This window comes from Myotis myotis, unplaced genomic scaffold (assembly GCF_014108235.1).
Source record: "Myotis myotis isolate mMyoMyo1 unplaced genomic scaffold, mMyoMyo1.p scaffold_m19_p_19, whole genome shotgun sequence".
Taxonomy (NCBI): domain Eukaryota; kingdom Metazoa; phylum Chordata; class Mammalia; order Chiroptera; family Vespertilionidae; genus Myotis; species Myotis myotis.
In genome coordinates, this window is record NW_023416323.1 from 24,437,632 (window position 1) to 24,454,446 (window position 16,815).

At 39.1% G+C, this 16,815-nt stretch overlaps 1 protein-coding gene across 1 annotated transcript in view; it reads right to left on the reverse strand.

The window, feature by feature from the left end:
* The window catches only part of CNTNAP4 (contactin associated protein family member 4), a 245,985-nt gene that overhangs the window by 94,450 nt on the left and 134,720 nt on the right, over positions 1–16,815 (reverse strand). Inside the window, exon 4 of the mRNA XM_036346911.1 lies at positions 15,084–15,231. Coding sequence (XP_036202804.1) covers positions 15,084–15,231 — 148 coding nt within the window. The remainder of the gene's footprint in view (positions 1–15,083; positions 15,232–16,815) is intronic.

Sequence of the window (16,815 nt, forward strand, 5' to 3'; positions counted from 1 at the left end):
TAGATAAAGTCTATTTTGGAAATTAGCTACCAAGAGAATTTTTCCGCAGGAAAGGTTTAGTCTGTGTTACTTTAGTCGACTTTTTCTTTTGTTTGTAAATCTTCTTCACTATTGTTATTATTGCACTATAATAGTCATATTAACCTTTCATGGCACCTAAAGCTTTTGTGCCTGGAATATTTCCATCAGCAAAATGAAAGTGAAAACCATATCAGACAATTGATGCCTAAAGCAATGGTATATTGTTTTGTGTCTTAAACTGAAGCCACCTGCCATTTTCTCTCACTTTTACCCATTTCCTTCTTACTTCACAGGTATAACACTAATTTGATGCATTCATTCAATAAATATTTATTTAGTTCATCCTATTTGAGGCACTGTGATGGATGCTTAGATAAAAAGAGTAATCAACACAATCATGGCCCCATGGCTTCCATACAGTGAAGATGGACAATATATACCAAGTGAACAAATAAGTTCATAAACGATTATAGACTATAACAGGTGTTCTGATAAAGGTTAAAAGAAGACTGGGGTCACTTTAGTTAAGGTAGTTGGGGAAACTCAGTTCTCAGGTCTAGTAACCTGACTATCAAGCAGGTCGCAATCAATAATCTACTCTGCGTGGTCTTCAAATCCAATTCTTGTCCTCATAAATGACAATTACTCTTAAATGTTTCATTCCAAGAGGCCTGGACATTCTCCCAACACATTCTCTGTTTCATTGTCGTGAAAGGAAGCTCCAGGGATTGCTGGGCGATTATAGGGACAGTCAGTAATTTAGCTCTCAGAAGGAGGAAACATGAATGAGGGGGGCTGGCCTTGGAAAAAGGGGCCTGGAAGCCAGAAAGTAGTGAAGTAGAGGAATCAACAAACTGGCTACAATCACATCACAGATTCACATGCATGTGAATCAAACCCTCCAGGGGGGAAAATCTAAACATAATTCAGAATGTGAGTACAGTGCCAGTACAGGATTCTATATATATATATATATATATATATATATATATGCAATATATACATATACATATACATATACATATACATATACATATACATATATTCTCAAAAAAGAAAAATATTCAGATGATTCCTAACAGTATTACTTTAAGTAGAAAATTCACTTATAATGGCTCTACTATAAGTCATTTTTCTTAAAAACTACATACAACATATCTGATACAAGGAAAGCATACAACTTTAAACAATAATCATAAAACACTAAGACACATAAAGTTAAGGATATAAAAATCTTAAACTATCTGAAAAGAAAATCTGTTGAGAGAGAGAGAAAGAGAGAGAGAGCATTTGAACTCAGTGTCCCATCGTCAGCATCTAGCACACACGCCAAGGATGCTGGTGGGCAACAAGGATTTAGACTCCCTTGCAAGTGATCTTACCACTGTTACAAGAAATTGGAGAAACTGAAAAATACATCAAAGGCAGAACTTCACATCTTTTCAGTGTCATACTGAGCATTTTCTAACAGGCCCCATCTAAAGACTAGTTAATTCTAAAATTAATATATGTCTGATTTTACCATTGATTACTGATTACAGAATCTGTTAAGTAACATGTTAATTTGTAGATATTTTTCCCAGTAGAAATTCAAATGGCTTCTATGTGGTAGAAAATACACCTCCAAAGGTTATGGGTTTTTTTATTGCCCTGATGGACACTAACCATTTGTATTTAACCTAGTACCAGTAACCCAACATTCTTTCTTGAATTCCTATGTGCAGTTGGTCTCTTGAATTTTCTTTGGAGTAGCTTTACTATCCTTCTAATTACTTCCCTAATGATTCAAATACATCTTTGATAAGTATTTATTCTGTATTTGAATGAGTCATGCTTTTACATTTGAAAAAATTTTACTTTTAAGACTACTAACGTAAAAAGTACACTTGGACTTTACATTGCTGCCTGGAAAAGAAACATTTCCAGTCTCAGCCATCACCGGTAATGTTCAGGATAAACTGATTTTCACTATTCCAAAAGATTTTCAGATTTTGAACTCTTAATAGAGCATGGCCAATGCAAACACACGTCACACACAAAAAAGTTCAGATGATTTATAACAATATTTCTTTATATTAAGTCTACCTATAAGAGATCTGAGTATATACCATTAATATACTTAACTCAACTCACCCTGGCTGGTGCTGATAAGTGATTAGAGCCCCAGACACAAAAGGGTCATGGGTTTGATTCCTGGTTAAGGGTATAGCTGAGTTGTAGGTTCTACCCTGGCCCTGGTCGGGGTGCGTATGGGAGGCACTCAATCCATGTGTCTCTCTCACATCGATGTTTCTTTATCTCTCCTCCTTCTCCTCCCTCCCTTCTACTCTCTCTAAAGATCAATGGAAAAAATATCCTGCCCTAGGCGGTTTGGCTCAATGGATAGAGCGTCGGCCTCAGAATGAAGGGTCCCAGGTTCGATTCTGGTCAAGGGCACATGCCTGGGTTGCAGGCTCCATCCCCAGTCGGGGGCGTGCAGGAAGCAGCCGATCAATGATTCTCTCTCATCATCATTGATGTTTCTATCTCTATCTCCCTCTCCTTTCTTCTCTGAAATCAATTAAAAAATATATTTTAAAAAATATCCTTGAGTGAAGACAAATAAATACATAAATAAATAAATAATGAAAATAAACGGGCCCTCTTTTTAAAAATAAGGAGTTTCTGTAGTGCACAAGAAATGCTCAATTATCAATGTCATTGCCAGGTTATGCAGCAAGCATGGCTTCGAGCCATCTGTGGGTTCTGTGGCTTTTTCTCTGTCTGTCAGCGAATGCCTGAGCTGACTTCCCATGGCAATTGTCGGCGACCTGAAGCCTCCTCAGTGAATACCTCCATCACCAATCTTCTCATTTATAGCAGGAATCAAAGAAAGAAGAGACGCACAATGATTGTGGGCCCTGCTCTCATATCAAATTCTCCTCATGACCCCAGGAAAGAGGCACAGTCTGCTTTATTTGCATGATTCAGAAATACAATCTTCCGTGAAATGCAGGGTTTTCCAATGGAAAATATTCTAATTTCTTTCAGGGAGTTGTGTCAGAAGTGGTGTTGCTGATGTGTATTCTGTGCTTCTTCCCACACACATATTTATAGAAAGTTCTCTGTGAACCCAGGAGAAGGCACAGCAATGCATAAAAACAAAGCACTTTTCCCCCAAGGAGCTCTGCTTCTGCAGCAGGACTGGGTCCCGGGCAATTTCTAACGTCTAAAGTCGCAGGAGGAGCTGACCCGCTCAACCTCAGAGAAGAATGTCATCTAAATTGCAGAAATGCTTTCCCTCCATGAGCAGCGAACAGTTTTTCTGCCTCTGCATATTTCACAGGCAAACAAACCCCTCATTACAATATCTTCCACTTGACCTGGTTCCTTCCTTCACCCCTGCAGCCTACCGCTGCTCCAGAAGTTTGAGGCTTCTCTGACGGTGGGCAGTTGCCGTTTGAAAAAGCAATGTTCTCTCCACCCTCCAAGTGGATTACTAAGAAAATCGTATCCAAGAGCTGGCTTCTTAAATTGAGTTCCATGGTCCCACCATGTTAGAATCAACTGAGGAGAATCTCTTGGGGTCTCCAAAGGCAGTCAACATCCTGAGCTCTGCCTGAGCCTCACCCAGGAGCATAGGTTCCCGAGTGGTGCTGAGGCCGATGACAGCATGAAGGTTATCTGACAAGAAGAACAAGAAGGTGACAGAAACCTTTTCTCTGAAAAGGAATACGTTCATTGCGTACTGAATTGTATCACGGAAAAGAAATACGTTTTTACCTATACCGTGGGCGATACTTTACAGAAAATTGTGGAGGTGGTAGTGGCTTGTCCCTGAAAGATGCTTCAGGGAGAAATTGATTCTGTGAGTTAAACTATGAATCATCACATTATTGATGAGGTCAGTTGATGAAGACTCTTAAAAGAAAAAAAAAACTTGGAATAGAAAATGAGTAAACTGGAAAGTATATTACTGAATGACGGCAAATGGACTTTATTTGAAGGTCATGAAAGACTGCTTGAAAACAACAAACTGAGAGTCTTCTACTTTTAAGGCTTTGGGAATCACCTCAAAAATATAAATGGACAAAGAGTGCTACCACTGGAGAGGGCTATGGACCAAACTCTTCCTGTCTAAACATGAAGTCAGCCTTACCACTGATCACACAGACAGTTTCTTTATTTGAAAATTACTACCTACAAATTACTAAACAAACAGAGGTCTGATTGTGACTACTAAGAAACATAAATCAGACTGAGCCACGGTTAAACTATTACTCAGTGAGATATTAAAGCAACAGTGTGATGTATAGGCACTTGAGATCTGCATTACTGAACTTGGTTTAAAGAGATGGAGAGCAGAGGCCATGCACTCGAGAAATCAACAGGAAATAGACTGTACTATTTTTGCAGAGAAGCATAAAAGAACACAGAATGATTTAAGGGACTCTTAAGTTTAAAATGACCAAAATTAATTCAATACAAAGGAAGAAGACACAGGATCAAATGTTGCATATAACCACAGGGAACAGGTGACTACTATCACAGCTTTAAATAGAGTTAAGGTCAGCGACAACACTCCTGGAGGTTATGGGAACAAACATGATCTCTGCCCCTTAAAAATCAATCTAAATTAACCTTTTAAATAGATTTGAAATTGGTAACATCTACCATGTCAAGGATAGTTGAGTGTGTCACTGGAGGATATAAGTTGTATTTCTGTTTCTAATATTTATTTGTAATAAATATGATAAACATGCTTATTCTCAATTTCCTTATTTGGAATATGTGGAGAATAATTCCAACCTCTCATACTACACAACAAAGCTGTAGGTATCAAATGGAAACATAAAAATACCTCATAATTATTAATATTTGTACTATCATTTAATAATAACATTCAAAATCCCATATGGTCATCTCAGAAATAATTCTCCTTTAATCAATTGCTATTATATGGATATAATAAATTTGTAAGTTGTATATTTTTATTTATTTCATGCTTTATACTGTAGATAATCAGATATTTTTCTAAACTCATCAATTTAACAAATAGGTACTAGACCAAGTTCTACAGCAGGAGCTGGTGTTGCAACAGTGAACACATTCTGTCCTCATGGATCCTCCAATCTAAAGGAAAAGAAAAACATCAGGCAATTCATCCCATGTGTATAGATATATAATTATAAATTTTAAGTGGAGCATGATGCGAAAAGGACAGCGTTGTATGAGAGATTTGAACGGAGAGATCTACATTAGGTTGTCCCTTGCTGATATCTCTGAGGAAGTGATATTTCAGCTGAGTAGATGACCACCTATGTTAACGTCTAGACCAGGGGTGGGCAAACTTTTTGACTCAAGGGCCACAATGGGTTCTTAAACTGGACCGGAGGGCCGGAACAAAAGCATGGATGGAGTGTTTGTGTGAACTAATATAAATTCAAAGTGAACATCATTACATAAAAGGGTACGGTCTTTTTTTTTTTTTTAGTTTTATTCATTTCCAACGGGCCGGATCCGGCCGCGGGCTGTAGTTTGCCCATGGCTGGTCTAGGGTCAAGAAAGGACAAGAGGGGAGGGGCTAAGGGGGAGGGTTGACAGGCTGAAAGAGACTGAGTAGGGATGGGTGGTAGTGGCAGGAAGTAAATGGAAGAGGTCCTCAGGAAGCGGAACCCCTGGCAGATGACCTTGACCTAGTGAAAGCCTGGTTCTAAGATTTGTTGGGACAGGTCTATTTTGGTTTGTCCTCAGTCCTAGGGCATAACACCTGGTCTTCAAGTGTGGTCTTTACTCCTAAGGCAATGCCTTTCTGACTTTTCAGTTAAAAGCCCAAGGTACTGAGCAAGTCCATCTAAATTGGCAGGACTTGAACTCCAAAGGTGGCCTTTCCAGCACTAGAAAGATTCCGACATCTTCAGAACTTTAATCCCCTAGTTTCTGCTTTCACCAGGGTTCTTGGAAGCTCATCTTAGGAATCAGCCAAGGATTCACGGGAGATTTGTATGCAGGAGTTGAGTCTCTCCCTCTCTGACTCCCTCCTTTTCAGTATTCCAATCTAAATTTCTAGCCACTCTGGCCACCTTGAACTCTGACCTCTGTCTCCTCAGCCTAGTAAAGGCATATGTCTTGCAAATTGGGATGTGTTTGTAGGAACAAGTTGGTTCAATGTATATCTCCTGGAGTATACCTTCCTTCATTCAAAAATCAAGTCTTCTCAAGTTTCTGCTGGTTTTAAGTTGAACTTCAAAGCCCTGAAACAGTTTCTTAAATATATATTTTATCCAAGAATTATCATTGCTATGGGCAGCATGACAGTCCAATAAAAGCTACTCTGCTATGACTGGTACTGAAAAGCAAATTGTCTTTTTATGAACTATTATAATAATTGATTTGGTCTATTAATATTTAGAATTACAAAAGTGGGCATATACTAATTCTATTACTCTTTATTTATTACCTGGAATAATATCTTAAAAGATAAATTCCCTCTAGTCTTCTATTTGGTTACCTTTAGGTATGGGATACATTGGAAAAGTAGAATAAATGTTTGATGTTTTCCTTACATTTATTTGTTTTCAAAATAATGAGATGGCTCCTTCATATCTCTCAGAAGTGACCAATGAGATTTTTTAGTATCATCATGAGCCTGTTTACTTAAACATATTTAATATATTTCAAAACTGCAGGTGCTGTCCTTATTGATGCTAAAATATTTCCACCTTTGGTCAGTGAGAGATTCATCAGTTGGTTCTTTTGACATAAGTCTGATGGGTTTTTCAGTTTCCTTATTTTCTGGTATTATAATACTTAAACTTATCTTAACTTTACATAACTTCTCTTATCATTAAATTAAAATCTTCAGTCTATAAACTTTGCAAAGAATGATAATTTATCCTCTTTTATTTTAGCTGACCAGAATCTATCTTTGTTGCAAATGTTGACACACAATGGGATTCCTCAGCTACAGTATTAGTTGATAAACAACCTGAGAACAGGAATATGTTTAATTCACTTGGGTCAAGATGTTAGCAGTTAACCTGTGTAAGTATATTAATAAATAGATATTAAATTCCATTATAACTCTTCTTTATAGTGAATCTAACAAATTTACTGCTTTTCATTTTTTCTCCTAACCAGACATGTGGTATGTGAGATTAGCATCCTGAAATGAGAAGACTGTTACCTAGTTCTCTCAGCTTTTTTTTTTTTTCAGGCGAATATTTGTACTTTTCATGCAAGTTTCTTACATTTCTTAATATGTTTTCTAAACTAAAATCTACTAATGGAAGTAGTCAAAATTTTCAATTTTAAAATGCATATCCTTACTTTTAAAAAGATAACACAAGTTTTGTAATTATTGACTTGTTATGCTATTTATTAAATAGAATCCATAATGTTCTTTTAAACAGTCTGCATTTAATAAAATAAACACAGTTTAACACTTCTCTATATTTATTCTCTTCTAATCTCCTCCCTCAGTTCTCCCTGTGTTCTATGCCTGGTCTTTACCAGGCTGAATATACCACTTGGATGATAGGAAAAACCTTCCTGAGCTCATCAAGACACCTCCTTTCATTCATTCATTTGTGCAGAAGACTAACAGTGAAAAGGAACATCCAATTACAATAGAGAGTAAGGTGAGCAAGATGTGATTGGGAGCAGACTGGCTGTTCCAGGAGCAAAGGACATGTCCTCTGACCTAAATGTGGAGGATCAGAGCTGTTGTCAGAAACAGTGTTTTCTATGCTGAGGAAAGGTGATGATTCAAAGGAGTATCTAGGTAGAGGAAAGAAAGCTGGATGTATGGCAATTTCCTTAGGAAAATCTTAAAACCATGTTATGTGAAAGAAATGGAAATTACTTCAGTATGGCTCAACAGCTGATGTTTTTATTCTGTTGAGGATGAGGAAGGGAAGACCAGGGATTGCAAGATGAGAATGATTACCTAAAAACCAGAGACAAGGAACTTAGAATTTATTAAGTGCAACTGTCTCAGCAATTCACCACTAATTAAAGAACATGATCTCCTGTGTCCTAACTGTGCTTCCTCAGGACATCTCAGACAGACACACTCATGCTCGCCCTGTTTCTTTCCTTCCTCTGCCTTTGTTTACCATTGCTGACTTTCCTTGGGACATTTAGTAGAGTAGTATTTCTTTTTTTTTAATATATATTTTATTAATTTTTTACAAAGAGGAAGGGAGAGGGATAGAGAGTTAGAAACATTGATGAGAGAGAAACATCGATCAGCTGCCTCCTACACACCCCCTACTGGGATGTGCCCGCAACCAAGGTACATGCCCTTTACCAGAATCGAAACTGGGACCTTTCAATCCGCAGGCCGACGCTCTATCCACTGAGCCAAACTGGTTATGGCGAGTAGTATTTCTTTATCATAAAACATCTTCTTTTTCTTTCTTCCACAAGTTATTTCCTTACCCACATCTCCTGTCTAGATCTGTAAACAGGTGCGGAGCTGCTATGGCTAAGACATCTGAAATTTATGCTTTCCCTTTGAACCCATAAAACCTAGCTTCTGCTTCTCTCATTACTCAGGAAACAACTTCACGTTTACTGACATGAAAGTAGAACATGCTCTTTGATATGGATTTTCCATTCATTTGATGCTCCTTCATAACAAGTTACTGCTCGAACTCATTGGAACAGAGGGTAATACTAGTAAAAGTGTGCAGTTCTCACAACAGCCACTTCCCCTGCAATGTCCATAGAAGACCAGCGTCCACCCAGAACGTCAGCAAACACATGTGTCAGGCACAAGGGGAGCCTGGCATAAAAACACACACCACTTGAAAACGGCATAAAGTCTCTGGTTTAATTATGTTAGAAATGCATTTCTGCTTTTCAAAAACATGAGTAGTTATTCAAACAGACCACTTCATACTTTAATTATTAACAGTAATGGAATAAGTGGAAATGTTATGATTTAATAACAGAAATTATATTTATGTAGGTTTCAATTACATACCTTCAACCCAGAGGGTTTAGAGTTCCAACCTTCCAATTTCACAGGCACTTGAATTCAACTGCGGCAATAATGGAGTTAATTAGCTCTCCTGAGCCCTTTCGGAACGCATTTTTTCTCCTGTGCCCCCTCCCAGTAAATGGCACTACTTGCCAGATAGGTCTTCAAATCTGATGACTCAGTGCCCCTCACAGACAATCACAAAGCTCTCTTGATTCAGTATCCTCAGTATATTTTGCGTCTGATGCACGTCAAGAGAACCCTCTCTTCTGAGGCCTGGTCCTCTCGTTTGAGGCTTTATTGTCACTTCACAAGTTCAGGGGTCTAACTGATCTGCTGCCTCCAATCTGCACCCCTCATTTCAGTCTGCATGACCATTCTCAAATACAGACTGGCCCTCTAAGCCAGTGGTTCTCAACCTTCCTAATGCCGCGGCCCTTTAATACAGTTCCTCATGTTGTGGTGACCCCCAACCATAAAATTATTTTCGTTGCTACTTCGTAACTGTAATTTTGCTACTGTTATGAATCGTAATGTAAATATCTGATATGCTATATGTGTTTCCCGATGGTCTTAGGCGACCCCTGTGAAAGGGTCGTTCGACCCCCAAAGGGGTCTCGACCCACAGGTTGAGAACTGCTGCAAGCAATCCTCATTTCTGAGCTTGACTGGGGTACACCCCTCCTTCTATTTGGACTATCCCAGCCTCCCATGTGAAATATCTATGTATCAGTTTCAAAACCTGGTGCTTTTTTTCTCATACTAATCTCAATTTATCAATCACTTATTCCTCACACCCTACATACACTAATTTGCATTGAGTGTGTTCAATTTTTATAACATTGCCTTTTCTGACTTAAGGTCAAACACCCCATGTTAGTTGCCATAATGGTTCTGTTTTTACAAATACTCATGCATACACACCTACATTCTTCCACTTCTCTCTCTCTCTCTTCTCTCTCTCTCTCTCTCTCTCTCTCTCTCTCTCTCTCTCTCTCTCTCTCTTTCTCTTTCTCTCTCTCTCTCTCCCCCCACCCCCTCATTGGTGAGCAAGTTGACAGCCAGCTCTGCAGGGTGACCCCGGACCCCCTATTGTGGCTGTTATTCACAGTGGCTGTGGGGGTTATTTTAGCAACATGTACATTGCTTTCTTGGCTTTTACTGTACAGTCAGTACTATAAATTTTCCATTTGGGGTTTTGTAACTTTGTAGCAATTTAGATACTGTTGTGTTTATACTTTGCTATGGAGAGTGAAAGGATTGTGTTAACTAAACCTAGCATTAGAAAGCAAAAATATTATATATAACAATGATTCATAATATATATACTATTTTAGATTTTCTCCATATACCCAATACCTGGTAGAGTTCTCTTTCAGCAAATGTCAAAAAATACTTAAAAGGAGAATGCATGTATGATTCATCTAGTCGTCAAGAGCACCGGCTTTAGAAGGCAATGGATCTGAATTTAAATCCTAGATCTAACACAGGCGGTGTAATCCTGGACAAGGTTCTGTATTTCTCTACGGTTCACGTTCCCCCGTCCCCCACGTCAGGAGACTTGAGACACACGGGCTGGCGGCTGGCATGCAACCCTCCAGGCCTTCCTCACACTCCACTTAATTGCCGGCACAGACCCGTGTCCCCTGACTGTGGCTCAGGAGAGAGGCCCTGCCCACCTCCCAACACTGCTTTTCTTTTTTTAGGGATTGAAGGAGCATGGCCTGGTACATCTGGAGAAAATCCAGCCTGATCCTAGGTCTGGATTATTCCAGACAAAACCTTGCAGCCGTGTTCTTGTGCTGGTAACACCTGCAGCTCTTTCTTGAGGAAAGGGGAAGCCAATGGCCCCATCTATTTCTGCACTGGGTGGCCCAGAGAAAGCCACAGGCCCCGCGCAGCCAACAATTCTGCTTATCTCCTCTTACTCCTGGATAAAATGGTAATATTCATGCTCTACTTCCCTATGCTGTTAGCAGTAAATCAGAAAATGCCTAGAAAGAATAGTATCTGACACGTATTAACTGTTTAATAAATGATGTTTATACAGTATCATGCTTTAGTAAATTAGCTGTAAGGCTGATGCTATGAATAAGTGTGACTATGGTGTATAGAGGTGTATAGAGGAAGTGAAGTCAATTTGATCAAATAGAAGCCCATAAAGCAGCACCCACAGCCAACGCATCTGTGGTTATTTTAGGTAATCTCTGAGAGTAGTTTTCTATAAAGTTTATTACTTCTTCTCTTTTACCCAAAATTATAAAACTGTCATTTTACATTGAATCCTATCAAATTGTTTAACCATATGTGTTTATGTTCGTGTTAAAGACATGATGGCTCCCAGTGTTGCTACTTAGACTGTGGGTCAATGAAAAAAGAAGGCTGACAAAAGATGTGGACATTGTGCTCACTCCAAGAGATGGCAAGTGAAGTCCCAGAGAAAAGAATGTCCCCACAGTTCCAGATCAATCAGGGGGGAGGGCTGATCTGAGTTATCATTACGCATATGTTAGCAGCGAACTCAAAGGAGCCTGTTCCGCAGCAGCTACTTCCAAACAGACCGTGTGAGTGTTGCTTCAGTTTTAGAAAAACAGCCTCAATAGTCTTGTGAAACTAATGATGAATTTACATCCTAGTTTGAATGTGTATTAAGTGTGTAACACTGAAAAAATCACTCAACATTTCTAAGCCTCCATGAAATGGGTGCTTTTTTAGGATTAAATTTGAATGTCTATAAAAACTATATGTGACAGAGAGTAAGTACTCCACAAACTGCTAGCTATCATTACACTGTGATAAATAAATATTCTGCAAGGTGGAGACTCTGAATGTAACTATAAATCTGAAGCATTTTGAAGTTTGTTTTGTAAATTGTTCATCGTGTGACATGAGCTTTGCTAACAACTGTGATCCAAAGACAAATAAGACAGACTGGATTCTGTGCACCAGAACCAAAATCGGGGATGGGATATTGTTTTAGGGATGGTTTTTTGAAGTGTAACAATTGTGAAGTGAGGAACTAAAACATAACAGGAGCGGCCAAGCTGATTGTTGAAGCCAAGAAAACCAGCAGGAAGCTGGGCAGATGGTGAGAAGCAAGCTGCCCAGGGCTCATCACTATGATTCAGCAGCTGGAGGGAACATGAGCATTGAGTGAGCTCAGGTTCTGGATGCTGGTGGACTTGGCTGCACACCAGCTCTGTCCCTGCCTATCTGTGTAGCTTGAGCAAGTCATCCTCCCTAGGCATTCATTTCCTCATTTGCAAAGTTGGGGGACTGGAATTGTTATCTAATGATACTTATCTGGACATTTTTTGAATAATAAACCAACTGCTTAATATAGTGCAGATATAAGCACTCAATAAAAATTTGTTATTTTTAGAAAGATAAAAATGAATACTATTAATATTAGTACTATTGTGATTCTTATTATTACTCTTTTTTAAAATATATTTTTGTTGTTTTCAAAGAGGAAGGGAGAAGGAGAGGTAGAAACATCAGTGATGAGGGATCAGCTGCTTCCTGCACGCCCCTATGTGCCCTAACCAGGAATTGAACAGTGACCTCCTGGTTCCTAGGTCAATGCTCAACCACTGAGCATTGCCTGTTGGGCCTAATTATTACTCTTGATATCAACACTATGATTACCATCCTGTAGGCCCTGGCAGGGACAGAATGCTTGCTGGTAGAGGTGGACACCAGGAGTGTCACTGAGTAGCAAGTAGAACTATGCAATACGTACAAATGGGTTCTCTGTCTGACACAGTTGAGACAACTTCAACAAGCCGCTCGCCCTCTGTATGACATGCCTTCCTTGCATGTAAATAATGTGAGCCAGAACCCAACTTAACTTATATCCCAACATGACAACATATAGGTGAAGAAAGCTTTAGTGGCTAAAAAAAATAAAGGTTTAGTGGAGAAATGATGATGGAGTGGAACTGAACAGTCCTGGATTCTTTTCTGGTTTCTTCGTGTACTCGAGTAAGATGCTGCGCAAATTACTCAATTTCTCCAGACCTCAGGCTGCTCGTCTGATGACGGTAGATCAGGCTAATGAACTCATTGTTCTGTAATACAGGAGCATCTCACAGGATGGGGAAGCTTGAGGTGGGCTATCAATAACTCTTAGGTGCCCTCCCCACAAAAAGACATAATAAAAGTGCTTCATTAAGAGGAGACTAAGTGAAATCTGTGGTTTTTATCTTTGTTATGTGAAAGTATTTCAAACACAAATTATATTTTGGCAGAGGTCTTTACCCTTTCTATGAATTTATGCTGAGGGCGAAGCATAAGTGAGTTGCATGGTGTATTATTTTTAAGCTGGAGAAAAAAGCATTCTTTGGTCTCTTAAAGATTAAAGCTTATACTAAATAGAACACTGTCTCTTTTATGAAATTCAGGGTGCCCATATGAAACATCCAAATATGTTCCAGTGGCGGTGGGAGAGCTCTAATATCTGAAAGCTGGGATTTAGTCAATCATAGTCGATTTAGATAAATGGATTCACATATGTCTACAAACATGTATGTATACTTATCTCTATATCAATTTTCCTATCTGTAAAATGTTTCCAGTTCTTTTAAAAAAAAGTTCAGTCCTCACCCAAGGATATGTTTGTTGATTTTAAAGAGATGAAGGGGGGAAAAAAGAAAGAGAAAGAGCGAGAAACATCCATCCATTGCCTCCCATACACACCCCAACCAGGGATCAAACCCTAAACCCAGGTATGGACCCTGACCAGGAATCAAACCTGCAACCTTTTGGTGTATAGGATGATGCTCCAACCAACTGAGACACCTGGCCAGGGCAAATGCTTCCATTTCTGATTTAAAATATAAAAGATGTATTGGCATGTAGGGACATAGAAAAATTCCTTTTTGCAATTCTCGGATGATTAGTTACACTGAACATCTTTTCATATGTCTATGGGCCATCTGTAAGTCCTCTTTGGCAAAGTGTCTATTCAGGTCTTTGCCCATTTTTTAATTGGATTGTTTGTTTTTTTGGTGTTGAGCTTTGTAAATGTTTTATAAACTTTGGATGTCAACTCCTTATCGGATGTGAATATGTTTTCCCATTCAGTGGTTGTCTTTACATTTTGTTGATGATTTCCTTTGTTGTACAAAACCTTTTCAATTTGATATAGTTACATTAATTTCCCTTGCCCAGGGCAATATAGCACCTCACACCTATCAGAATGGCTATGATCAATAAATCAACAAACAATGGAGAAAAGGGAACCCGCATGCACTGTTGGTGGAAATGCAGATTGGTGCAGCCACTGTGGAAAGCAGTGTGAAGTTACTTCAAAAATTTAAAATGGAACTGCCTTATGACCCAACAACTCAACTTCTGGGAATATATTTGAAGAAACCCAAAACATTAATTCAATGGAATATGTGTGCCCCTAAGTTCATTGCAGCATTATTTACAATAACAAGATTTGGAAGCAGCCCAAATGCCCACCAGTAGATGAGTGGATAAAAAAAATCTGTGGTACATTTACACAATGGAATACTACTCAGCAGTAAAAATGAAGAAAATCTTACCTTTTGTGACAGCATGGATGGACCTGCAGAGTATTATGCTAAGTGAAATAAGCCAGTCAGAGAAAGACAAATACCATATGATTTCACTCATGTAATCTCATGAACAAAATGAACTACCTATCAAGTAAAATAAAGACAGACCCATAGACAGAGAGCAGGCTGACAGCTGAGGGGGTGGGGGTTGGGGGATGGAGAGATTGAGAAAAAAAAGAGAAAAAAATCATGGACATAGACAACGGTGGGGATTGCCAGGGGGAGGGAGATGGTGAGGGGGGAGGAGAAAGGTAAAGGGGGATAAATGGTGATGGAAGAATATTTGATTTGGGGTGATGCACACACAATAGTGTACAGATGATGTGTTGTGGAATTGTGCATCTGAAATCTGTATAATTGTGTTAACCAGTGTCACCTCAAAAAATTCAATAAAAAGGGGAAACATCGTTCTTTTATCTCTTTACATATCTATAAAGTCAATTTCTGCATGGAATTTGGCTTTCCGAACCTCTCCTCTGATAGCTATTTTAGCGTGCTGGATGAACACTTACTGTATGCGCATCCAAACACCTCGATCCGCATTCCAATTCTGCCCTTGGGGTTCCACTCCAAAGGGAGGAAGCGCAGAAACCTGGCCTTGATCGAAGGCTGGAGTCTATAGTACACGACACTGTCTGCATTTGCATTTCCTGAAAATCCCTAGAAAAAAAAGGAAAGAAGCAAATAATTTTACCCAAAGCATATCCATCTCACCTTGTCACCTTGAATGTTGGTGAGCAAAATCTAATTTGCTTGTTTACTGTAACAATGGCTAACTTCTTTAAGAATATCATATTCTCAGTTATGTCCCAATGTCTCCCCATCCACAGAAGTTACTATTGCCTAATTTTTTCTTTATATTCAGATAGTTTAAATTCCACCATTCCCATTAAACCACCATTTAACCGTGATAACCGTGATAAGTGCACATTCAACTTAAAACATTGTAGAGAGCACAGAAAGTTAAGAAAATCTTCTATCAGTATTCAAAATCCAAGATCAGCAAAGAAGTAGCTCACATCATTGATGAATGGGTAAGGTTATGCCATGTCTCTGTTGTTTCACTTTCTCATCTTACTCATTAACGTCAACAAATGTATCACCCAACATTCAAGTCAGAACTGCACTCTAGACATTCAGAAAGCCAAGAGACATATGAAAACATGCTCAAAGTCACTAATCATCCGAGAGATGCAAATCAAAACAACAATGAGGTACCATCTCACACCTGTCAGACTGGCTATCATCAACAAATCAACAAACGACAAGTGCTGGAGAGGATGTGGAGAAAAAGGAACACTTGTGCACTGCTGGTGGGAATGCAGACTGGTGCAGCCACTATGGAAGACAGTATGGAGTTTCCTTAAAAAACTGAAAATGGAACTCCCATTTGACCCTGTGATCCCACTTCTAGGAATATATCCCAAGAAACCAGAAACACCCATCAGAAAGGATATATGCACCCCTATGTTCATAGCAGCACAATTCACCATAGCTAAGATCTGGAAACAGCCTAAGCGCCCATCAGTAGATGAATGGATTAGAAAACTGTGGTACATCTACACGATGGAATACTATGCTGCTCTAAAAAGGAAGGAACTCCTACCATTTGCAACGTCATGGATGGAACTGGAGAGCATTATGCTAAGTGAAATAAGCCAGTCAATGAAGGAAAAATACCACATGATCTCACTCATTCATGGATAATAGAGACCATTATAAACTTTTGAACAATAATAGATACAGAGGCAGAGCTCCCTCAAACAGATTGTCAAACTGCAGCAGGAAGGCCGGGGAGGGTTGCGGGGCAGGAGGTAGGGGGGTAAGAGATCGACTAAAGGACTTGTATGCATGCATAGAAGCATAACCAGTGGACATAAGACATGGGGGGATAGGGGAGGCTAGGGGACTGTCTAGGGCGGGGGGATAAAATGGACACATATGTAATACCCTTTGTAATACTTTAAGCAATAAAAAAAAAAAAAAAAAAAGAACTGCACTCTAATAGCGGGCTGTTAAACTTCACCACACTGCTGGATAAGCACATTAAAAATCGTTAAGGGAAATTGCAAGCAATAATAATTTGGGAAGACCTGTAATTAGACTTACGGACTCTAGAATTTGAAAGCTAAAAAGACCTTGAGAATGATGCTAAGCTAGCACAGTCAAATTGTAGGTGGGGAAATTAAAGGTCAGAAAGATAGGGAAATAAACAAGAAACTATTATACAGCAAGATCAGGAGT